This window comes from Rhinatrema bivittatum, chromosome 2 (genome assembly GCF_901001135.1).
Source record: "Rhinatrema bivittatum chromosome 2, aRhiBiv1.1, whole genome shotgun sequence".
NCBI lineage: Eukaryota > Metazoa > Chordata > Amphibia > Gymnophiona > Rhinatrematidae > Rhinatrema > Rhinatrema bivittatum.
Genome location: NC_042616.1, coordinates 429,714,318 through 429,738,774, shown reverse-complemented (window position 1 = coordinate 429,738,774; position 24,457 = coordinate 429,714,318). Strand labels below are relative to the sequence as shown.

The following is a 24,457-nucleotide window of genomic DNA, read 5'->3' as shown; positions in this document are numbered from 1 at the left end:
AATGAGCCATCTCTTTATCATTCAGCTGAGAAAAGCCCTCCTGAGGTTGAATCCCACTATACTTGCTAGCAAAAGAGAAATTATCTTATGCTGCTTCCGGCTCAAGTGTCTGTCTTTTTTTTTTTTTTTTTTTTTAAGCAGGAGGTTTAATCCTTCTGCTTTGGCAGTGCTTTGTTGCATCACATCCCCAGTGGGGTCAGGCAATGGGGTGTTAGCCCTTTCCCTCTGCTCCTTCCCATGTAGTATAGGTTTTCAGTCATAGCCAAAAAGGCTGTCCACAGCTCCAGATTCGGCACTTGGGCGTTTAACCAAAAGGAAGCCAAGAAGTGATGAATGGTTGTGGGTTGGTGGTTTTTTTTTTTTTTATTTTAAGAAAAAGGGATTTCATTCCCTTCCCTGACTTTTCTGAAGTGCAGGAGGAGAGATGTATGGCTTTGTGACTTTCATCACTTGGAGCTGCTACTACTTTCAGGATCTGATGTGCAATTCCATCAGGCAGTGGTGCATTTGTTTTAATGAATTGGTCATGGAGATACTTACAAAATATGTATTACAGTCATTCTTCATTTACCTAAGGAAGGATGTAGAGAACAGTAAATAAAGGAGGAATATATTTAAAGGGTTTTTTTTTTGCTGCCCGGGACTAACCAACAAAATTATCCAAGTCACCTCAAAACAGAATTAAAGAAATAAAAATAAAATATACAGCATTTTGCTACAACTTGCAGTAAATGCTTTCCTTGTTTTTGTCAGCCCTTGTGTAAAGTCACTTGCACTTTGCTTTCTGCTCAGCGAAGCTGCCCATAACATCTGATAAGGAATTTGTCAGATCTGACTCAATGACAAGCCCAGCAAAATAGTTCAGGCAGTAGTCTTCTGATACTCCTGACCTGTTTTCTCCTCTTTAAACTCCATTCCTGGCAGCTTTTGTTGCTGATATCTCCCTATTTTACCACCTTCCAGCTCTGGGTCCCAGCATCAACAGTATCTTGTCCCCCCGTATAACTGCCTCTGCCTAGAGCCATCAGGGAGGAAAACGGGGAGAAGAATCACCGGCAGCACATGAGGTGCTACAGCACTCGCCCTACTGACCTAAACCAGCTCCAGCCAAGTCCCCTTACAAGGGAGAGCAGCGCCAAACAGCGACAAATCTACCATATTGGCTAGAATATAAAGATGGCTTCCATCTTCTCCTCTCTTCCCTGGATCGATCCGAGGGCTCTATCTCTGGTAACTCCCTACTGGAATCGGCAGTGAATTATTTGCTTGGGATTGAGTTATACAGCCTAGCATCTTGTGCTTACCCCAGCAGTCTGCCTCCTTGTGTTCTTAGCTCCTTCCAACTTCCAGTTGGAATGGCACGGAGAGGGGAGGAAAAGCTACGGCATTCATGGTATAGTTTAGTGTACAGCTGCAGGGAAAGAGACCACTTTCCCCCTATATTTTTGCCAAAATCTGGCCAATACTGCCTTTAGCGATTCTCACTTTACTAGGTTGCCCAAAGAGTCTTCCTGCTCACCTGAACTATCCTGTAGATAAGATGGATAGCCCTACCCCTGACAGGGTGCAGTGTGGGTGAGCTTCAGGCCTAACTTATCTCCCTGTTTGGGGGTTTGAGCTAGCAATCCCATTCAGGGACTTCCTTTCATCCCCTGAAATTCTTGATGCTGTCTGCTGGTCAGCTATGTCTGGTGCTTTGGCACATAGGGTCTGTTACAGACCCTGCCGTTGATTATTCTTCCAAGCATTGCTTGAGTTTTCTGCCCATTATGTATATTAGCCAAAGATAGGCGCACTTCTGCAGATGCATTCTGCCCTTCACATGCCAGTAGACCGCAGTTTCTTTCTGGGGAGTTCTCTGGTCCCAGTTGGTTTTTCGGTTGTCTTGGAACAATGAAGGAAACTGTGCAATCTTCGTCCAAGAGTCCTTCTCTTGTTTACAGCTCTAGACTTTTTCCTGTATCTAGGAGGTTCTAGACGTACTGTCGTCACTGGGGTTTACTGATCCGAAACCCTGCTTGTATTGATTTCCATGATGCGGAGTATGTTCTTGGCTGGCATTCACATCACTCCCCTGCCTTTGGTGCCTCTTTTATGCATCAGGGTTTTGTGTGTCAGTCTTTTCTATGGTTTTCTGTTTGTAGAACCCAACTGTTTTCCTGCCTAGACACCTTTGTGGATCAGCTGCCTCACAGGCAGAAGGTAAAGAGGTTGTGCTTTCAGCATGGTGCGGTTTCCCGCTTGTCCTGCTTGGACAGCCTGTAGCTTAGGATTCCTCCATGTGTGAGGACTACCATCCTGCTTGTCCTCTGAGAAAGCAGAGATGCTTACCTGTAGCAGGTGTTCTCTGAGGACAGCAGGATGTCAGACCTCATGAAACCCACCTGCCTCCCCTGGGAATTGGTTTCTCCATGTATTAGCTATATTATAGACCGAGGGACTCTGCCTAGGGGGCAGGGTGATGACTACAGCTGCACGTGCTCAGTAGGGCATGTTTGAAAGTTCTAGATTCTTTGAGATCAAAGTTCCGTGCCGGGCTCCATCTGATGTCACCCATGTGTGAGGACTAACATCCTGCTGTCCTCAGAGAACACCTGTTACAGGTAAGCAATTCTGTTATATACCGTCACTATTCAATGGTCAGGTGGTAGACTCTACAAGGGCAGATCCTTTTGCCAGGCCTTCAGATTCGGGACAGTAATCGCCAACAGTGTTGGTGTTTATTAAATTAATCCAGTTTTTGGAACACTCACAAAACGCATTGTCGCTGGCATGGAGTTTTGAAAGGTAAGGGAAACAAGTGGTGACAATCCATTCTCTTTTGCGGTGCAGTTGAGAGGTTCCATGGTCTCAGCAGTTCATGAAGAGAATTCAAGGTCTGTTCCCAAAGAGATGCGGCCAACTAGAGATGGCTTTGATTTACCAGAGATCAAAAGAATTTAGTCCCCAGTCCCTGGGGTCAGTTCAGCTGTTTCAAATATATTTAGGCAGACAGCTGTATATGTGGAGGGTGCTTAGAGGTTGAGGGACTAATAAACACTTTATAAGACAATGGGTATTCCCTAATTTTTTATAAAAGTGGTACTATGACACCACTTAAAAGGCTGAAAGTATTTTATTGAAATTCTGACCTATCCTGTGGAATATTTACCACCAGTTATTTCAAGTCCTTCATTTTAAGAAAAATGTGGGTGTGGATGGAGGTGCAGCAGATGACAGTTTGACACTAAATAGTTTAGACTTGAGCACAGCGTTGAAAACATTACAGGAGATTCAGGCTGTTAAGAGCAGCCCAATGGGGACTGGGCCTTGAGGTCTTTATTTCATAATAGAGGCTTGCATTTGTTTTTGTTTTTTCCATCAGAAGGTCAGGGTATACTCGGATCTGAGTAGGTGGCTCAAGACAAACAAGACTTTTTTTTTTTTTTTTGCATTGCGAGTTCTTAACCGCTTGATTACTATCGGAGCTAATTTCTGTTTAAAGTTTCCAGCTAAATGTGTTAAATGTAAAAGGATACATGTCATTTTCTTTGCTACATGGCTGCAGAGATGTATAGAAGAAAGAGCAGCAGCAGGTGTTTCTAATTCATCTTAATTGCTGGAGAAGAGAGATGTGGTGTACCACAAGTGAAATATTGTGGTAGCAACTTCTGTCCGCCATATATACAGAGGTCCATATTAGAGTTTCGTTTTCAGCCCGCCGCAGGAAATTTCGTATTTCCCATTGTTTGGGCCTTTTAAATTCAGGGGGGACCTGAATTTCGGATTAGTGTGCACTAACAAAATTGCCTAATTTGGGGAGCCCGAAACCCGAACGAGTTTTTCCTGAAATTTCGGGAAAAACTCGTTCAGGTTTCGGGCTCCCCGAATTAGGAAATTTCATTGAAATTGCCTAATTCGTCCTAGATGAATGCACATCCCTAGTCCATTTCAAAAGCAGTTAGCCAGCTAAATAAATATTTGGGCACATATCCAACTAAATTCTAGACAGATAATAAGTTAGATGGCTAGAATTTAGCCGGATAAGCTAGAGGTGTTCCGGGGGTGTAACTGGGAGGAGTTGTTAACCAGCTAACTCCAGTATTCAGAGTTAGCCAGATGACTTAACTGGTTAAGTTTGATTGGGCCAAAGCGCTCTCCTATAGTTAGTCAGCTATATTCAGCAGTGCAGCTGCAGTATTGAATAGATATCCAAAGTTGGCCAGATAAGTTTATCCGTCTAACTTTGCTATCCAGACTGTCTGAAAATGGAGCTCATAGATTATACAGCCGTAATATATATATTTTCTTGTTTCTATTCCTTTTTTTGACCCTCCTCACCCCCTGATTTGTGGATTTGAGATCCTGGTTAGTTAAAGAAAAAGAAATATGACAGTTTGAGGTTAGTACATTCTTAGGATATAGAAAATATTCCCTGCTTCTTACTAGTTTAAAAAAAAAAAAAAAGTGATTTTACTTCATTTGGTGATCTCAGCTTATTTCTCCAGGTTACATGGTTACATAAACTGGAGAGAGAATTAGGATTGGTTTAGAAGAGCAAAAAGGTTAGCATTCATAAACTACAAGAGATCACAGAAGGTGGAAGACAGGCAACAATATCTGGAAAAGCTAAGAAGTGGGAAAATAGGAATGTAAAATTTTCAAATGGAAGACAAAATGGCAAATACCATAAAATGGACAAGTCTGGGGTTTTTGTTTTTTTTTTTTCTTCATGTTATAGAAAGTGCAAAAGTGTCATTGTGAGATTCAGAGGCTGATGAGGAAAAAGCAAAATTACTTAACAAATATTTCTGTTCGCTGTTCACTGTGGAAGGGCCTAGAACAGGACCACATAAAAGAAACACAAATAAGATTGGAAGTGAGGTAAAACTCTTTTGATTTTCAGAGCAGTGTGTTCGTGAGGAACTAACTAAAATTAGAGTAGATAAGTCAATGGGGGTCAAATGGGATACATCCAAGGGTTTTACCAGGGGTAAATCTTGTCAGACAAATCTGATAAATTTCTTTGATTGGATGACCAGAGAATTAGATCAAGAGAGAGCGCTAGACATAGTGTACTTGGATTTTAGTAAGGCCTTTGACACAGTTCTGCCCAGAAGACTTATAAATAAATTTTGAGCCTTTGAAATGGATCCTAGAGTGACTGGCTGAATGGGAGGCAACAAAGGGAAAAAGTAAATTAAGTTTTCTCTGAGGAGGGGGTTACTAGCAGTGTTGCTCAGGGATTGGGCCTTGAACCAGTTCTTTTCAACATTTTCATGAGCAACATAGCAGAATGATTATCAGGAAAGGTTTGTCTTTTTGCTGATGATACCAAAATCTGCAATAGGGTAGACAGGAAGGTGTGAAAAAACATGAGGGATGTATCGAAGCTCGAGGAATGGTCTAGACTGGCAACTATGATTTAATGCTAAAAAAAATGCAGAGCAATGCGTTTAGGTTGCATAAAGCTCAAGGGAGAGATACAATATTGGAGGGGAAATTCTAAGTGCAAAGGAAGAGCTGGATCTGGGGATGATTGGATCTGATGTTCTTAGGTGGCCAAACAGATGGATAAAGCAACAGCCATAGGGAGAAGAATGGTCGGCAGAAAAAGGGAGGCGATATTGCTTCTGCATAGGGCCCTGGTGAGACCTCACTTGGAATACTGTGTATAATTCTGGAGACCGCACCTTCAAAAGGATATGAACAGATGGGGTCAGTCCAGAGGGTGGCTACTAAAATGCTCAGTGGTCTTTGTTCTAAAGCATAAGGGGAGAGACTTTTAAAGATCTATACATGTCTACCCTAGAGCAGTGGTTCTATTGGGACACACCTGATAAATAATGCTTACGTGCATGACACACTGAACACTTGACCATCATTGTGCTAAATGTAAACATATACACCGCATCCATAGGACCCCCCCCCCCCCCCCAGGTCCCCAAACAATGGATGCAGAGGAGATTTCCCCATACCACTCATCATATTAAAAATATATTCTGATTCTGGTACTATCTCAGTAACAGAAACACAAACTCCCTTACTACCAGGCGCACTGTAAAATACAAAACCTGAAAATAAAACCTTCCATACCATTGCAACACTAATTTCAAGCACTCAAAACAGCAATATCGCTTTCTATGAAAAAGCAGCAGTGCAGCACTAATGCATGTCCTAATGAGAAAATGCAACAAAGAAGATTTATTAGTAGGTAGGGGTTTGTATCAAAACCTCACCTCAGTCACACACACAGTTCCAACCTTCACCAAATACAGAATAAAAGACCACAAATTATAAATGTGAAGACAAAAGCTGGAATGGAAACCTCAAGATGCCTTTCTGCATGCAGTGCAAAACTGGAGAACTAGAAATAGAAGTACATTTCTTTCTACACTAAGCAAAGTACAAAGATAGAAGAAATGCACATTCCCCAAACTGTCTTATTATGGCTTTTGCACCCCTTATCACTCTCTCTCCATCATCCTTCACTTATCCCAATTACTCCCTTTCAGTCATCTGCTCACACTCACATCCCAGCCCAGCATTCCCGACCCCCCCCCCCCCATCCTCTTCCCTGTGCTCTCTCTCTCTCCCCTGATTCTCATCCCTTCCTGCTCAGCAGCCCCCACACTCCCTCTCCTTTCCACTTCTATCTGCCCAGAATTTCCAACTTCCATTCCCCCACCCTCCCCAGACTCAGCAGGGGAAGATAAAAGTTTGTGTCCCATCGGGGCCCAGAACAGCAGGAATTGGCAATGTCTCGCTGTGATCTGGGTGAAAGAGGAAACAGCCTCCCACTGGGCCAGAAAGAAGTGAGAGGAGCCTCCCATCAGGCCCAATATAAGAAGTCAACCAACTCCCACCCAGGCTGGCCTTGCGACACACCAGTGTGTCGCAAGGCCAGCCAGTGGAGGTGGTGGAGACAAGGACAGTATCTAAATTCAAGAAAGCATGGGATAAATATAGAGGATCTCTGAGGGAGTGATGGGAATTGTAAGGGCTAGATAAATTGGATGGATGGGCAGACTGATTGGGCCATATGGTCTTTTTCTTCCATCATGTTTATATGTTTCTATTGCACAATTATGAGCCTCTGTTTCAAATGGCAGCTGAAATGATAGTGGACTTATCTGATGCAGTCTCTCTGACAGGTAGAAGACCATGGAAGGTACATTCCGACATTGGTATTTTGTTAAAGTGTTGTATGCAGAATTGCCAAACCCCACTGCCAAATAGATCAAGTACAAATAGATCAGGTACAGAGAAGGGCAACCAACATGATAAAGGGGATGGAACAGCTCCCCTATGAGGAAAGGCTGAAGAGGTTAGGGCTGTTCAGCTTGGAGAAGAAGCGGCTGAGGAGGGATATGATAGAGAGGTCTTTAAGATCATGAGAGGTCTTGAACGGGTAGATGTGACTCGGTTATTTACACTTTCGAATAATAGAAGGACTAGGGGGCATTCCATGAAGTTAGCAAGTAGCACATTTAAGACTAATTGGAGAAAATTCTTTTTCACACAACGCACAATAAAGCTCTGGAATTTGTTGCCAGAGGATGTGGTTAGTGTAGCTGGTTTCAAAAAAGGTTTGGATAAGTTCTTGGAGGAGAAGTCCATTAATGGCTATTAATCAATTTTATTTAGGGAATAGCCACTGCTATTAATTGCATCAGTAGCATGGGATCTTCTTAGTGTTTGGGTAATTGCCAGGTTCTTGTGGCTTGGTTTTGGCCTCTGTTGGAAACAGGATGCTGGGCTTGATGGACCCTTGGTCTGACCCAGCATGGCAATTTCTTATGTTCTTATGTTCTTAAGAGACAAACTCTTAATGATAAAGAGATTTGGTATATAAATCGAGCTGCTAATTTTGTTTTAAACATAACTATTATAGACATATTGCCAGTTGTTTTATAAACCTCATTAGTGGCTTATTTAACTTCCAACAGGTCAGAGGTCGCTACAAAAACAACTGTTAAGTGCTGGTGCATACTTTACAACTTCACTCCCTATCCTCTCCACTACCCTCTCTTTCTGCCCTTTTTTTCTTGCCTCATCTCTCGCGCTCCCCCTCAATTTCTTTCACTGGTCTCTGTCCCAAGAGCCCTCCCCTACGAAAGCCATAGCTGCCTCTCCCTTTGGCTCCATGCTGTTCAACCGTCCTGCTAACTTTCTCAGTCAGCCCATGTACATCTTGGTACACTCTTTGACCCTGTGGGCCATGCCATTGGCCTTGTCTTTCCCCTTCAACCCCCTGGGCCCCCTGTGCTGGTAGGATGCCAGAATAGTTGTCTCCTGGACCACAGGTCGAAATATTTCCTGCAAACTCTGGAGCTAGGCTGTGATTTATAAGACAAGTAACCTTTCTGCGAATCATGCAAATAGAAAAAAAAAATCCTGAGATTTGACTGTTCTATGATGATATTTTGAATTAATTAATTGTATTTAAAATGTTTGTCTTGCATGCCTCCATTTGCAAGAGCTGAAATGACTTTCAGTGCAACCAGTTAAAAAAATTACAGGCATTGAAGCTATTTTTAGACAGTTAAAATAAACAAAAAAAAAAACAAACCTTCATTCAGAAGCTTATAGGGTGATGCTTCAGCAAGTTCCTGGATTCAGAAAAACCTGCTCATTTTGTGCAAGTTTGACTGCTTTTGCTGAAAAAAAACTGGGATCTGCAAAGCAGATGTAGGAGGTCATGGATTGGGGTTGCTACATGAAAGTGCATAAGGATTCTGGGGACAATTAGTGGGTGGTGGCAGATGTAGCCTTCAGGGAACGGGTTATTTAAGTGGTGCCTTTTCCCACTCATTAAGGTAATACTTTGGTAAAGTCTCTCCAGGTTCAGACCAGTAAGGAGAAAAAAAAATAGAAATTTGGATACACCCCTTTCAATTCATGTGCTGTAGTTGCCCACAGCAGTTTGGAGCATCTCACCTTAACATTATTGTATTTCTTCTTCTTGGTTTTATATTTGCTTCTGAGGCTGGGGACGCAGCATAACATGGCCTATTGTGCAGGCCAGAAGTGTTCACCTCCCTCCAGTTTCTGACCAGGCTCACACTAGTGCAGGGTATCTGATAGGCAGTGCTCAACTGAGTGCTTGGACCATTACCAGTCAGCCGGTTTAAGCAGATAAACTTTGAAGCCCTGACTAGCTGCTGCACTAATGTGCAAAACCTCGGCAGGCGAGAAGCGGAGACGGTGCAGGCCTAGCTATGTGAATGTACTGAAATCTCACGAGGTTAAGTTAATGTCATTGGCCTCTATCCGATTAAAAAAAAAAAAAAAAAGCAGCTTAGACCCTAGGGTCCAGATAGGAATTGATAGAGGTAAGTCAGAAAAGCAACTTCTAACGGGCTATAGATTCTTTACTGAGTATGTCAAACAGGACTTCTACTTGGGCACAGGGAATCCTTAAAGTATTTGAATTACAGCATTTCTAAATTGACACCCACTATCCAACTTACAGTATTTGTTTTGACACATGCTCGAGCATTTCCTGGCAGACGTGCATTTTGTGCACTGATGGACCATGAGGCCAGGCGAGGTGACGTCAGCAGGAAATGCACTGTGGACATCATCTCCTCAGGACAGGGTCGGTGCAATGGCCTGTAGATGTGTCTTGGCGCTTTCCTCAACTGACGACAAAAAAAATCTAATGCTTTAAAATGTCTGTGTTCTACTGTACTAATATATTAAACCCAGGATTATTTTGTAGAAAATTAGGTATTGGACCTTGGTGCTGGAAGCAATCCAAGAATATGATTTGACTTAAGACAGTTTTCAGGAACAAATTATGTGTTAAATCTTAGAACTTTATGTATTTGAATTGGAGATCACATGCAGTGGAATTTGTTGCTGAAGGATGTAGTCAAAGTGAACAGCGTAGTTGCGGATTGGACAGGTCCATAAGCAATTATTAGCTGGGTAGACTAAAGAAAGCTATTGCTATCCCAGGAAGCAAGAACAAGAAAAGACCTACTTTATGGCATCTGCCGGGTGTTTGTCACTCAGGCCACTGTTGGAGACAGGGTGCTGGGCTCAATGGTCCTTGGTCTGACCCACCATGGCACTTCTTATTGTGGGCCCAGAATATTACCAGAAAGGAAATAATGATCTTTTCCTCATTTCTCTCCCCTCAGGCCCAAGAGAAGCTAGGTCCAGTGGACATGCTTGTAAACTGTGCTGGGACTTCAATTTCAGGAAAATTTGACGACATTGAAATTGATCGCTTTGCAGTAAGTGAGCATGCTTTTCTATTCTTAGAGTAAATTAACAAAAAGTGTTAACATAAAGCCCGGCGAGTGAATTCTGAGTGACGGCCCCAGACGAGGTATATGCCGTTGTTAACCCGGTGTTTGGTAGCCCATGAAGTATGATGGTAATGGTGCTCTGACTCTTGTAGGGGGGGACACCCCCTTCCCAGTGCACTGTTGTTGGAATGTGTTCCTCAGGTGTGCCGAGTGGCAGAAGATCAAAGGCTGAGGACCTTCAGTACCCCTAGCATACGTGTGGATTTGCTGACAAACACATCACCCAGAGTGGTTTCCCATTTACAAAATGCCTAGAAATGTTTACTGTGGACTGTTTAAATTAAACCGTCGGGAGTTGGCAGAAAAGGTGATCATGTGGTAGATGTGAGGGGGTAGAGACCTTTTCCTTTGATTGAATTAGCATAGTACTCCAAAATGAATTCCAAGAGCTATAATTTCAATAATTCATTGATTTTCTTTTTCTCAATAAAGCAGCTGGCAATGGAGATTTTAGAGGCGTTTTGTGTTGTGCCAAAAAAAATATTTACTTTTCATCATTCTTAATCCTTAGGGAGAGTCGTTTTATATAACAACACTTTATGCATTGCCAAAGTGCATAAATCATGCCAGTTTTCAAAAGTGAAGTGCTACACATAGATTTGCCATGAAAATTGTCCCTAAAAGGAAAGTAAAACCCAAACTCACCCATGCAAAGTTATGCCCGCCCTTTGCAGCGCATCATTTGAGTGGGTTAATTTATGCCCATACTTCTTATTTATTTATTTTTTTAAATCAAAGGCATGGCCCGAAGAAATTCCAGCTCCATTCCCTGGAATGCCAATTTTTATTTTTGTGTATGCATAAAAGTATGTGTGAAATCGTTATGCACAAGTCCTGCACAATTTCATAATGACTCATGTACACATCCAAGACCCATGTTTTATGCATGTGAATGATTTTGTAATAAAATTACTGCTACATGTATCATGAGAAGACTAGAATGGGTAAATGTGAATTGGTTATTTACTCTTTCAGATAATAGAAATACTAGGGGGCATTTCATAAAGTTAGCAAGGAGCACATTTAAATTAAATTGAAGACCCTTTTTTTTTTTTTTTAACTCAATGCAAAATTGAGCTCTGGAATTCTTTGCCTGAGGATGTGGTTAGGAAAGTTAATGTAGCATGGTTTAAAAAAGGTTTGGATAAGTAACTGGAGAAGAAGTCTATAAACTATTTGTCAAGTTGACTTAGAAAATAGCCACTGCTATTCGTAAGACTGTGCAACTGGGGGTGGTACTTGTAAAGCTGAAATGCAATGGTATAAACTTGCTTTTTTTTTAATATATATCTTTATAAAGCTGCTGAATTTAAACCTAAGAACCTTCCCGGTCTTGGGCCACTCTAGACTGGCACTGCAGACCCATGTGACATGCTGCATGGTGTGTCATCTTTTGTTTCCTTTGGGGCAAGGCCATTATTAAAGCTGCATACCATTTGTTACAAATGCATGTGAATATATATATGTGTATATGTATATCAAAGCCATCTTGACACAAAATTGTTTTCCCCTACCTCCCGCAGCCAGTCGGGCCGCTAGCGCTGCCTTCTTCGCTGCCAGTCAGGCCGCTGACGCTGACACTCCAGTGCCTGAAAATGCCATCCTCCATTGCTCAGAAGCCGCGTGGCTGCCCTGCACAGCAGGGCTGAGTGCCGGGAGCCTCTTTCCAACGCGGCTGGATCGCCGCTGCCGCTCCCAGGGTCCTCAAACGGCAGAGAGGCCGTCTCTGCCACTGCCAGGGTCCTTTTCGGCAGGGAAGGCCGTCCCTGCAGCCCTGCATTCTCTCCTCAGTCTCCCTGCTTGCTTTCTTCGCGGCTGGAAGCCGCTTCTGCAGCCTGCCTTTCTTCATGGCAGGGCTGCTTCTACAGCCTGCCTTGCTTCTTTGGGCCGTCCACGTGGCAGGGACACCACCAACATCTCTGCTCTCTTCTCCTGGATCTCTTCAAGGGCCAGCCAGGTGTGGCCCCTGCTAGCTCCTCCCTGGGCGTTGTCCTCTTCTTTCCTACAAAAGGGCCCAGCGTTCATTCCAGCTTTGCCTTCGCAAGGAGTTAGATACGCCTGGATGTTCCTGTCCTTCGCTCTAGGAGTCTCGCTGATCCAGCTCTTCAAGGTCCTGTGTTCTTCGTTTCCGTTGGAGCTCCATGTCTCGTCCTGAAGTCCGTGATCCAGTTCCTGATGTTCGTGTTCCAGTCCAGATGTCTGTCTTCTCTTCCTGATGTCCGTGATCCAGTCCAGATGTCCTGAAGCCCTGGTTCTTCGTTGCCCCCTTTCCTGGCGTGCCATGTCATGGTACTTTGCCTTCCTCACTACTGCAGCTCAAGCCTCCGGAGGGAAATCCTTGTTTGAAACCAAGTTGTGTCTTGGTCCCGAATCCTTGCTTGAAGCCAATTCTCGCCTTGGTCCTCCGTCCCATCTTCCAGCCCTCGGATGTTCTTGAGATTGCTCCGTTCATGCCTAAGACTCTGCTAGTACCTGTGTCGTTCTAGTGTGGTCCGCGAACAGCCATTGATGGCTGTGTAGGGCGCGTTCCGGTACAGGCTTCTACAGCATCTGAGACATGCCCCTCTTCTTCTCACCACATCTTGTCTAGAGGCTCTTCGAGTCCAGCGTGGTCCGTGACCAGTCCTGTGGGTCCGCACTGTGTAGGGCGCGCTGCGTCGCAGCCTCAACCCGGTACTTGCTTGACTTTCCTGAATGCCTAGAACCTAGCTTGAGTCTTCTGAATACCTTGAACCTTTCTCCAAGTATCTTGTTCCTGAGTCTTCGTCTGTGCATCCAAGTACCTTGTTCCTGAGTCTTCGTCTGAATCTCCATGTTCCAGTCTTCGCTGCCCTGGCCTCCATCCAGCCTGCCGCTTCTTGCCGTTACCCAGCGGCAGGTCCGAAAGGGCTTTGAACGGTCGGAGGACTTTTCACAAGACCACCATTGCGTTGCTGGTCTTCCCGAAGCGTGCAGGTCCGGAGGAGGGTCAGTATCTTCAGTCATCTGTCTTCAGTCCAGCCTCGCTCCTGTCCAGCCCATGCTCGGGCATGTCTCGCCTGCCGCGGCACCTCTTCGGAGTTCCTCTGGGGTCGAGCCGTGGTCCAAGAACACACATTCCCCTGGAAAGCGGAACCGCTCTCCAAGCGCTTCCTAACAAAAATAAAGGATATGTAGGAATAATATGTAGAAGGAATATAACAAAAGTGAGTTGTATTTTGGGGAATGTCACCAGTGTTGCTAAGCTTAAAAAATACAGCAGTACAAATCAACCGGAATTGGCGCAATTTGTTATTAAGACAGCACATAATCCTCCTCCTATTGTTTGAACCTGGGTTGTGTTTTTTTCATGTTTGTTTACTCTTTGCGGTAAATTTTGTCTTTTGAGTCCAGATGGCTTTGTCTGTTGCAAACGTTTGTGTTCTGGACTCATGCCCAAGGTCTTGTTTGCCTATAAAATTTATCTTAAGGCTGAGAAAATCTATATCCTGTTTCTTGCAGCCAAGCTTTATTTTTAAAGGTAACTAAAATGATGGTATTAAAACTAGCCTCTTTTCCAGATCCTCTCTCTCTATCCCCATCCCCATCCTGATCCTCTTCCTCCTCCTGCCTTTATTGTCGATCCTTCCTCTTCTGTAGTGACTAATAAGAAGCCTCCTGCCTCAGGGTTTGGTTGGATGAATGGGAAGCCTCCTACATTGACCAATAGGAAGCCACCCAATGTGTCAGCAAAGTTTGATGTGACCAGTTGGGAGCGCATTACAGGCATAGACAGATGAACACTGCTTTTTATATAGGTGAAAAAAATGGCAGTCTCATACACCTAAAATACGTCATACTATTACTGAATGCACTGGCAATTCAGGCTGGTTGGATTATTGAGTTGAATTGGAAATGTGCCTGGGATGCAAATTTATATTCTCTCTCCCGTTTGCTACCATGGAACTTTGAGCAAGTCGTGTTCCATTTCTGTGTTTACATAGTTGTACCTAAGCAATAATAAAATATTTCTGTTGCATCCCTCTACAGAGCTGGCTCTGTAATGGACAAGGGCCACCACGTGAGGTAGGTGGGCAATGGAAACATTTGATGACGACTCCATTTTTTCCTCTCTCCCAGCAGTTGAGCATCTTCCCTCCCATTTCAGCTCTGTATCAGGTGGGAGAAACCATGCTGCTGCTGCTGCTGCTGCTGCTGCTACAGTGGTGGCTGTCTTGACATATAAAACTTTATTCCTTGTGCAGTTTTTTAAATATAAAAATATTTTTTTTTCATTGTATAAATAGCAAGACCCACACACAAGGAATGTGGGACCTATTCTTGTGTAACATGTTTTCATATCCACAGGAGGACCTGAGACCATGCCATTGTGAGGGATGAGGTTCCTGCTTGGCTGTGAAGTTTTGGTGCCCATAGCCCACACCCCCGCCACCAAAGTATACACCATTGGATAGGATAGTTGGATCCATGAAATAATGGAGTTCTGCTCCACCAGACATTTTCAGGACCTGCAGCATTTCACAAGGCCCCCTGCTGCCTCCACCTGAAGCAGGAGCTCAGTGTGCAGAAAGCTGATTGCCTTCCAGTGGTCTAATGGTGCTGCTTAAGAGCTCCAGGATGTTTCCTAGCATAAGTACATAAGATTTGCCAAACTGGGTCAGACCAAAGGTCCATCAAGCCCAGTATCCTAGTTCCAACAGTGGCCAATCCAGGTCGCAAGTACCTGGCAGGATCCCAAGGGGTAGATAGATTCCAAGCTGCTTATCCCAAGGATAAGCAGTGGATTTCCCCAAGTCCACCTTAATTGTTGATGGACTTTTCCTCCAGGAACTTGTTCAAACCTTTTTTTAAACACAGCTGCACGAATGGCTTTCACCACATCCTCTGGCAACAAATTCCAGAGTTTAATTACACGTTAAGTAAAAAAAACATTTAAAACTAATAGAAAATATATTGCCTAGTAAATTCATTGTGTCCCCCTGGTCTCTGTACTTTTCGAAACAGTAAACAACTGATTAATGTTTACTCATTCACTCCATTCATTTTATAAACCACCTATCATATCTCCCCTCTTCTCCAAGCTGAAGAGTCCTAACCTCATTAGCCTTTCCTCATAGAGGAGTCACTCCATGCCTGCCCTTCATGCTTCTAAGCAAGTCTTTGTGTCGTGATTCTTGCTTTTTCCATGAACTTAAATAAAATTACCCTTTTAAGAATGTTTGTGCTATAGCAGAAGTCTCAAAGAAAAGTATTGGATATTGGGGAAGTGGCAAGAGTCCCCATGAAGAGTAACACCACGCTGAATGTAGAGACAAGCTCCAAGCAACAAATACAAGGTCTTTCTTTCCCTCTTGCAAGACACTGCCTTTGTCAAAAAAAACAAAACACAAAACAAACCTGCTCCTTGGAGCTGCTAGGTTTGTCTGATTCTTTGTTTCCAATCTAGCTTTCTCTTCCTCTTGCAAAGATCCTCCCGACACTACTTTTGATTCCGGAATTAAGGTCTCTGCATGCTTTGTCACCATATCTCCACCAGAGACTCGGCCAGCAATCTTCTGCTGCAGTGACTTAGATTGTATCATCCCATCAAGCCTCTTTCTGGAGCCCTCTACTTGACCAACCTGGTTCTCTCCCTTAAGGAGTAGAAGGAATTGGCCTGCTCTCTGATGGGGGACCTGGAGGAAATGAGCCTGCCTCTTTCCAGAAGAACAATTCAAATTCATGGTGGGGCTGGTTGCCTCAACTGCAGGTTATGCAGATTCCAGAAGAGGTGGCAACCAAGGCTTCCTACCTGCTTAGGAATCTGAGGCAAAAGGGTAATAAATGTGAGGTTGTTTTTTGTGGGGGGTGGGGGAAGGTCTCTGTTTTTATTTATTGATCTGGCATTGGAACGTCTCGTTTTGACTGAGTGATTGAAGTGTATAGAACTATGGAATAAGGCTTCTACTTTGGGACTGATTAAAAACCCATTCTGGCATCTTAAGTTAATACAAATGCTGTAAACTGGATAATGGGTATCTATTTAGAAATGCTGCAACTCGCAATACCTTAAGTTGAGGATTGCCTATGCCCAACTAGAAGCCCTCTTTACATTTTGACATACCCAGTAAATAATGTATAGCCCATTAGACGTTGTTTTAGACTTCCTGATTTAGTTCTGTCAATTCCTATCTGGACCCTCATTGTCAAATCTATTTTTTTTTTTTTTTTTTTTTTAAACAGAGGCCAGTGATATCAACTTAAATCTTATGAAATTTCAGTACATCCACATGGCTAGGATTACACTGTCTCCCCTTTTGTCGAGGTTTAGTGCATTAGTGAGCAGCTAGTCGGGGCTTTGAAGGTTGTTCACTTAAATTGGCTGACTAGAGATGGCCCAACCACAAACTTCTGGGCAGGACCCAGTTAAGTACTAACTATCGGGTACCCCACACTAGTGCAACCTTGTCAGAAGCTGGAGGAAGGAACTAATAACTACCCTCCATATCTGCCGCAAGCATGTCCAAATTCTGTTACAGTTCTGGTCAACACCTCCACTGGGAGGCCAGTATCTCGTTCATACTTAGACCAATACTTTATTTATTTATTTATTTTTTATTTTTAGATTTTTATATACCGGTGTTCCTATATGAAATAAAGATCACATCGGTTTACATTGAAACAGAACATGAAAATTGCCAAAAGGCATTACATAGAACAAGGTTTCATACTTTATCCATCACCCAGGCCCCCTTCCCTGTATTGCTGTCCTAATCCGCAAAGCCATCAATGTTTGTGAGGCTGTTGTCCCAAAACATCCAATCCCGGCCAGCTTTGTTTCTAACCACTAGTCCATCATTTATATATCCATCTTGGTGTGGGCTGTCCATTGCTCCTACCATGTGACAGGGGCCAACCAATGGCACTGGTAGCCCCTGTGACATAGTAAGGGCAATGGCTATCAGCGCCATTTTGAATACTGGCAGCCGACGGCCCAAGTGCAGGACATCACTCCCGCACCCCTGCTGGACCATCAGGGACTTTTGGCAAGTCTTGCGGGGGGTGGGCAGGAGGGTGGGAGGATATAGTTAATTAAATTTAAAGGGTTGGGATGTTTTTGTTTTGTTTTTGGGTTTTTTTTTCCCCCCAACAAAGAGAACGATAAAAGTTTTCTGATCCGGGGAGTGGACAGAAATGGCCCTCCCCAGACCCGAAAATGAAATGGGGACAAAAAAAAATGTTATGCCCTCCCCTAATTTGCTCCATAAGACACACAGACGCCCGGGAACAGAGCCGGTTTAGCACACCATTTTTTATTTTTATTTTTTTAATTTTCCTGCTCTGAATCCTAGGTGCATCTTATGGTCAGGTGCATCCTATGGAGCGAAAAATACGGTATATGTTGGACAAGAATAATTGAATTAAACAGTAAATCAACATAAAAATTAAATGAGAAGCTCGATGCAATTACAAATTATTACTAAAGAAGCAACATAATTGGCCAGTCTCCCCGTGATCATTAATGTTTGGGTTTTATCACGGTTGCTCCGTGCAGGTTAGTCCAGCCTTCTCAGAAGCCTGATTCAGCCATGCTGCTGCTGCCGCCGCCAAGTTTGCGATCACCACCTTGTGCAGAGCTTAACCCAGTGCTGTTAGGATTGTAACCATGGCCACTCTGCAGATTTCCGCAGTCTTCTTGGAGGTCTGATTGAGCTGCACCTCCACTCTCTGCCTGTTGGCGGGCAGTCTGCTCTCTTTGGATCTCTAAAGTTTCATACGACGAATCAAACACTCCAGCCCCCCACTCTCATTCCTTCTATCTGTTACCCTCCCACCTTCCTTTACCACTGTGCTCTTTCCCAAGCATTTCTAGAGTCGTCATTTCTTGACCTAAAGAAGAGTTTCTGCTAACAAGGTCTCTTATCTAACTTGAAAAGGTTTTGCAGTTGGATGTAAAGAACAGAGACTGAGAGCTTCTGCTTTTTTAGGTGTGTTATAATCTGTAAAGTTAAGATGTTTATTTTCAAGGTTTACTGTCCACGAGCCCATGCTTACTATTATGCCCCCCCCCCCCGCCTTTGCTTAAGTCTGCCTTCTTACCCCCAACTTCAGTGCTTGCTGTCGAGAAAAGGTGTGCAGCAGATCCAGCAGGAGGAGGAGAGCAGAGGCCCCACTGGTGCACAACAGCATGTGCAGCCGAGGAGCTGTCAGTGCAGAAAAGGCACAGGGACGGAGCAGCAGGTTCCAGGCAGGAAAGAATAAAGGGGGCAATTGTATTTGATCAGTGTTTATCCAATAAACACTCATTTCCCAAATTATTTTGCATGTAGGGAAGTTTGTGAACGTTTTGTTGGTTAAAACCCAAAAAGAAGCAGCCCTGCATATCCTCTGGTTTTTTTGCTGTGGTTTAGTTAACACCCCAGTTAGCTCAGGTGGGTGGGAGGGGCTTGGCAGTTTCCTCCTTTAGGCTTCCAACTCATTCAGAACAAGGGCTGGGACCTGGCACTTCCAGCCTTCGTTACCAGCCACCCGGGGATTTTTTTTTTTTCCCTATTTCACTTTCCCTCCCAACTTGTGTGCAGTCCCAGGGACGGGACACGCACCAGGGGCCCCTTCCGGACGTCTGCCGACGACGAGCCCTGAGTCCATTGCACAGTGCCTGGGACTCCCTTCCGGGAGGGGGCTATGAATGCTGCCTCTGCAGAGTCCTGCTTCTCGGGGCATTCGTGCTTGGGAAGACCCGAGCCAGGCCTTGTACCAAGATCCGTTCCCATGACGATGCCCAGCAGTGCCACTGAGCGGGCCCTGGTTCATTCCTGACTGAAGCCCTTTCCATTACGGAATGGGAGTTTGATGTTCAGCAACCCTGAAGTAAAACCCCTCTCCAGCATTCAGGAGCAGCTTTTCTCTTATCTCTCTGACCTTGAAGGCATTCTTTTTTTTTTTTTTTGGCTGCTGTCTTTCTGTCAGATGAGTAGGTGAGCTAAGGGCATTAGCTTCTTTTCTTTTCTTTTCTTTTTTCTGACAATGTTGTGTTAAACTCTTCCAAGCTTCATTCTGCTTTTCCCCTTAAGCCTTCCAGTCCCGAGGGGAAAAAAGAAGTTTCATGCTCTCCGTGGAAAGCAAAGCCTTCAGGTTTTATTTGGAAATGTAGTTTTGTTCCCTTTTAGGTAAGCCTGAGCCACAGTTCTTATTTGTTGTTTTTCCTCCCGGGAGGGGGGGGTTTGATGACAAAAGATTACCACCAGCCTGTAAACCTCACTTGCTAGATAGGTTTGAACTTTTATTTCTGACATGTACTAGTTAAGTAGAAACGCTCCCCTGGATTTTATCACAGCACGTTCTACAAGAATGACGTTTACCTTGCTGTGTGGAAAAAGTGTAAGGCTTGGTGGAAGAGGTCAGGCGGCAGCTTGGCATTCTGGATTTTCTTTCACGAGGCACTGCAGAGTGGACACGTGGGCCTTGGCAGATGATGCTTTTTGGCAGGCAGGTTTTCCACACGCCATAGGGATCCTAATCCCCAGTAAATTACTCCTGGGGTATGTGCAAATGGTACTGATGGTTGGAGGAGTGGAAGAGAAGAGAGATTTTGCTTACCTTGTTCTTTATTAACTGAGAACAGCTGATTAGGATATGCTGTCTTTATGCTCTTTTCCTTGGAGATCTCTGGATATATATATATTTTTTTTTATTGCCCAGGGCTCATTAAATGCAAGCAGGCTTTTTGTTTTCCTTTTGATAGCAGCCGGGACTTATTGAGAGAGTTACACAAAATACTAGGCTGGATTTCCTGGATTCTAGCTCTTATCTGTGTACTAAGAGGTTGGTTGGAAGAAACTGTGTGCTTAACTAATGCTTTTTTTAGTCTCTGCCTGCCAGGTGATAACTGGGGGAAGTGCTTTAACCGTAGGAAAGGAAATGTGCTGCCTAGGGTAGAGGAGGAGATGCATGAAGGTTTCTGCTCTTTGGCACATTGATTCTCAGCCCAGACCTCAGGACCCACCCAAACAATTGGGTTTTGGGGATTTCCACAGTGACTATGCATGAGATACGTTTGTGTGCCAGTTAGTCCTCAAGGAACTGTTTGAAAAAAGTTTTCTAGTGGATTCTAGTAGTAGCTATTGTCAATGTATTGGCTCTGATTTATAGTTAAACACATGGAGATCCAGTTTGGATTAAATGCTTCAAAAATCCAAGAAATCGATATTAAAAAAAAAAGTTTGTCTGGATATGTAACCTTGTAATATATGTATGGCACTGGTTTATTGTAGTTTATTACTTCAGTGTTAGCCAGACTATACAAGGTTAAGGCTCAAGCTTGGGTGGAGGTGCCTCATGTCCCCCTCAGCTAAGGATTGTGACCCATCTCATAGAGCAAGAGATAAAAGGTTGCCTATCTCTTTTTAATCAGAGATGGGTCAAGTTCATGTCAGACCAATTAGTTCTGGAATGATAAAGGAAGGCTATGCTCTGGAGCTGTGTCCTTAGGAACATCTTCACGGTGTATCTCTGCATCCCTCCACAAAAGACAGGCAATGGAATTCAGGTTATCAAGGTTCCTGAACTGATGGGCCATGGTTCTGTTGCCCAAGTCACAAGAAGATATGAGCCATTATTATATTTATTTCATTATTCCCAAGAAGGAAGGTTCATCTTGCCTTATCCTGGACCAAAAAGGGAGTCAGTCGTCATTGGCGAGTGACTTAATTCTGTATGGAAACCTTAAGCTCGGTGATAATGGCAATACAGTTGGGGGAATTTCTGACATTTCTGGATCTATCAGAAGCATATCTACATATGCCCATTTGACTGGAGTATCAGCAGTTTTCCACAATTCACAGTTTTAGGTAGCATTATCAGTTTTGAGCGCTACTTTTTGGCCTAGCCACCGCATCCAGAACCTTGCCAAGGTCAGGGTGGTGATAATGGCAGGATTGAGAGAGAATGGCATTCTAGTGCCTCCCACACCTAGCTTGATTTAATTTGGGCCCAGAGCCATCTCGGACATTGCAATTTCTTGGTGTTCGTTTCAGCATGAAGCAAGGCAGAAAGTTTCTCCCTGAAAGCCACATTCGGAAACTGCTGGTGCAGGTTTGGCTGTTGACAAAGATATTCCTCCCAACGGTGTGGTCTTACCTACAACTGCTAGTTTGGTAGCCACCCTGGAAGTAGTTCCATGGGCAAGGACAAATGTGTCCTATTTATACAAAGTGTCAGGACTACTCAATGCGGCTTCAGTTACAGGTGTAGATCAGCATCCAACAGCAGTAGTGGTTGAAAGCAGATGATCTAAGGAAGGGCATTCCCTACAGCCCCAGACTAGTACACACAACTAGCGTGAGCCTCCTGAATTAAGGAGCTCTCTGTCAGGAGTTGATAGTGCAGGGGCTCTGCAATGCAGAGGACTCTGGGGCATCTCTTGTCTGGAAGCACATGCTGTTCGGCTGGCATGCTTGCAGTTTGACGACTGCTTGCTGGATCAAGTGGATAGAGTAATGTCAGACTATATGATGTCAGTGGTTTAGGTCAATTGCCAAGGAGGTGCCAAAGGCCAGCAAGCGTTGCAGGACAAAGCCCAGCTCAGGGACTGGGTTGAGGTATATCTTCAGGAGATCTCCACCTTCCCCATTGCGGGGAAAGGGCAATGTAAGAACCAATTTCCCCCCCCCCCAGCAGGCAGAGAGATTGGGAGTTGTCAGACGAGACATGCCAGCTCATAGTCCTTTGAGGTCTATTGTTTTTAGATTTACTGGCGATATCACACAGTGTGCAGGTTCCTCGCTTTTTCTGTCTCAGTAGAGATCAGAAGTCTGTGGTATCAGTGATCTCATGCAGGAGTGGCCAGAAGACAAGTTTCCATATGTCTTTTCCCTGTGGCCCATGTTGGGCACAGTGATTCAAAAGATCAAAGGACACACTGGATTGGTGCTTCTGGTAGATCCAGGCTGGCCCAACAATTGTGGAAATTCCTGCAAACTCTCCTTCTGGGTTATGATCTTACTGGAGGGCCCTTGAAAGGGCTTAGTTGCTGAGGCATGGAATTTCCACTGCTGTGTTTTCCACCTTGCTTCAAGAACAGAAGTTTTCCACTTCTTTAGCTTATGAGTACCTTCTCATTTCCCAAGACGGAAACCACCCACAACCTATCACCAACCTGGCCTCACAATTAATCCTATCCCCACAAGTCAGAAACCTGGGAGTTATACTAGATAACCAAATGAATTACAGATCTTTCATCAACATCATCATAAAGGATGGATTTTTCAAACTACAAGTCTTAAAAAGATTGAAACCCCTCTTCCATTTTCAAGATTTCCGATCAGTTTTACAAGCAATCATTCTCAGTAAAATTGACTACTGCAATTCACTACTACTTGGCCTCCCTGCTAACTCCACAAAACCTCTACAGATGTTGCAGAACGCAATAGCAAGGATTCTAACCAAGACAAACAAAAGAGACCATATAACACCCATCTTGAAAAATCTACACTGGCTTCCTATCAAATTCAGAATACTTTTCAAAGCACTCTCATCAATCCACAAGGCAATACATAACATCGCCCCACTCGAGCTCAAGATCCCTCTTCAACCAGACCAGTTGAGACAAGCATACAGAAACAACCTACAGGTCCCACCGATGAAGACAGCATTAAGTAAAAGAGCTTTCTCAACTGCCGGTCCCAAACTTTGGAACTCTCTCCCATCAGACCTCAGACTAGTGCAATGCCCTATTGTATTTAAGAAAAGACTCAAGGCCTGGTTATTCAACCAAGCATTCTCCTAACTTCAGCTTTTATGTGTATTCCAACCTATGATCCCTTTCATTGGTAACCCCCAGAGAGCAATATTAAAAACCTAGCCTTATGCCCAACACCCATTCTTAACTCCAGCCTACATTAGGCCCCTTATCTTTTACCTTATGTTGTTAACCCCAATTATTTTTATCCAAGTTCAATCTACCTGTTTATTGTAAGACATCCTCTTGTCATGGTTATTGTTTAGAATGTAAACCGACTTGATTAGTAATTCTGTTACTGGAAAATCGGTATATAAAAGTGCTAAATAAATAAATAAATGTTAGAGTTTGGAATGTGTTTGAGGCTTAGTATGAGTAACGAGGTGTGCTTCAATTAAGATGCCACTCATTTTCCAATTCTTACAGGATGGGTTACTTAAGGGCTTGGCCTATAACTCCTTGAAGATGGTAGATCTTGCCAAGTTCCAGGGTCAGGTGAATGGTAGACCCATGTTAGCCCATTCGGATGTGGTCTGGTTTTTGAAGGGGGTGAAGCATCATCGTTCTCCCTTATGGTTGTCTGTGCTCTTATGGAATCTTAATCTGGTTCTAGAACTTTTGGGCAAGTTTCTCGTTTCGACCACTGTGTAGTCTTCCTTGAGGTTACTGAGTTTGAGGATATGTTCTCGTGGTAACTTGTTCTGCACGTGGAGTTTTGTGCTGCAGGCTTTTCAGCCAGGGATCATTCATGTGAGTTTCTCCAGGGTTGGTCCAGTTTCTGTCTATTCTCTTTTTTGCCAAAAGTGGTCTCAGACTTTTGCTTGGATCATTTAGTTTCCCTGCCAATGCTGGACAGGGACCGAGAGAGAGATGATAGAGTATCCTCTGTTGTGGACCTTGGTTGTCGAGAGGCATCTGATGAGGTAGTTGGAGGCTTCTAAACCTCTCGAGCACTGACCACTTGTTTGTTATCCATGATGACAGTAAACAGGGTGAGTCGGCATGGTGGGCTACCATAACCCGCTGGATTATGGAAGTTATCGCAGTCAGATATGTGCCGTCATAAGTTCAAAACACAGCGTATTGCAAGTCAAAAGTCATCTGTGTTGTCCAGGCGTAACAGGAGATCAAGCTGCTTTTTCTGTGCACTGAAGCCAGCTAAAATACTATCACAATGGCATCACAAACATATCATTGAAAAAATAGGCAGATCGCCACAAACAAAAAAAAAAAAAAAAAACAGAAATCAAAACTCTTCATAGGCAGCAAAGCTTCTAACAGCGGAAAAAAAAACTTGCTGCTTCCCATTGCTGGACGTGAATTGGCCGTTGCTCAAATGAAACTTGCACATGAGGAAGTGACGTCGGCTGCCTAAGCCTGGAGCTCCCCTCCACGCTGGCATAAATCGCCGAATTTAGCGTGCTGAAACCGGCCATGATCACGATTCGGGGCAGCACAGCCC

At 43.9% G+C, this 24,457-nt stretch overlaps 1 protein-coding gene across 1 annotated transcript in view; it reads left to right on the top strand.

The window, feature by feature from the left end:
• The window catches only part of KDSR (3-ketodihydrosphingosine reductase), a 107,465-nt gene that overhangs the window by 34,390 nt on the left and 48,618 nt on the right, over window positions 1–24,457 (top strand). The window contains 1 exon segment of the mRNA XM_029590307.1: window positions 10,128–10,223. Within this exon segment, the coding sequence (XP_029446167.1) occupies window positions 10,128–10,223 (96 nt within the window).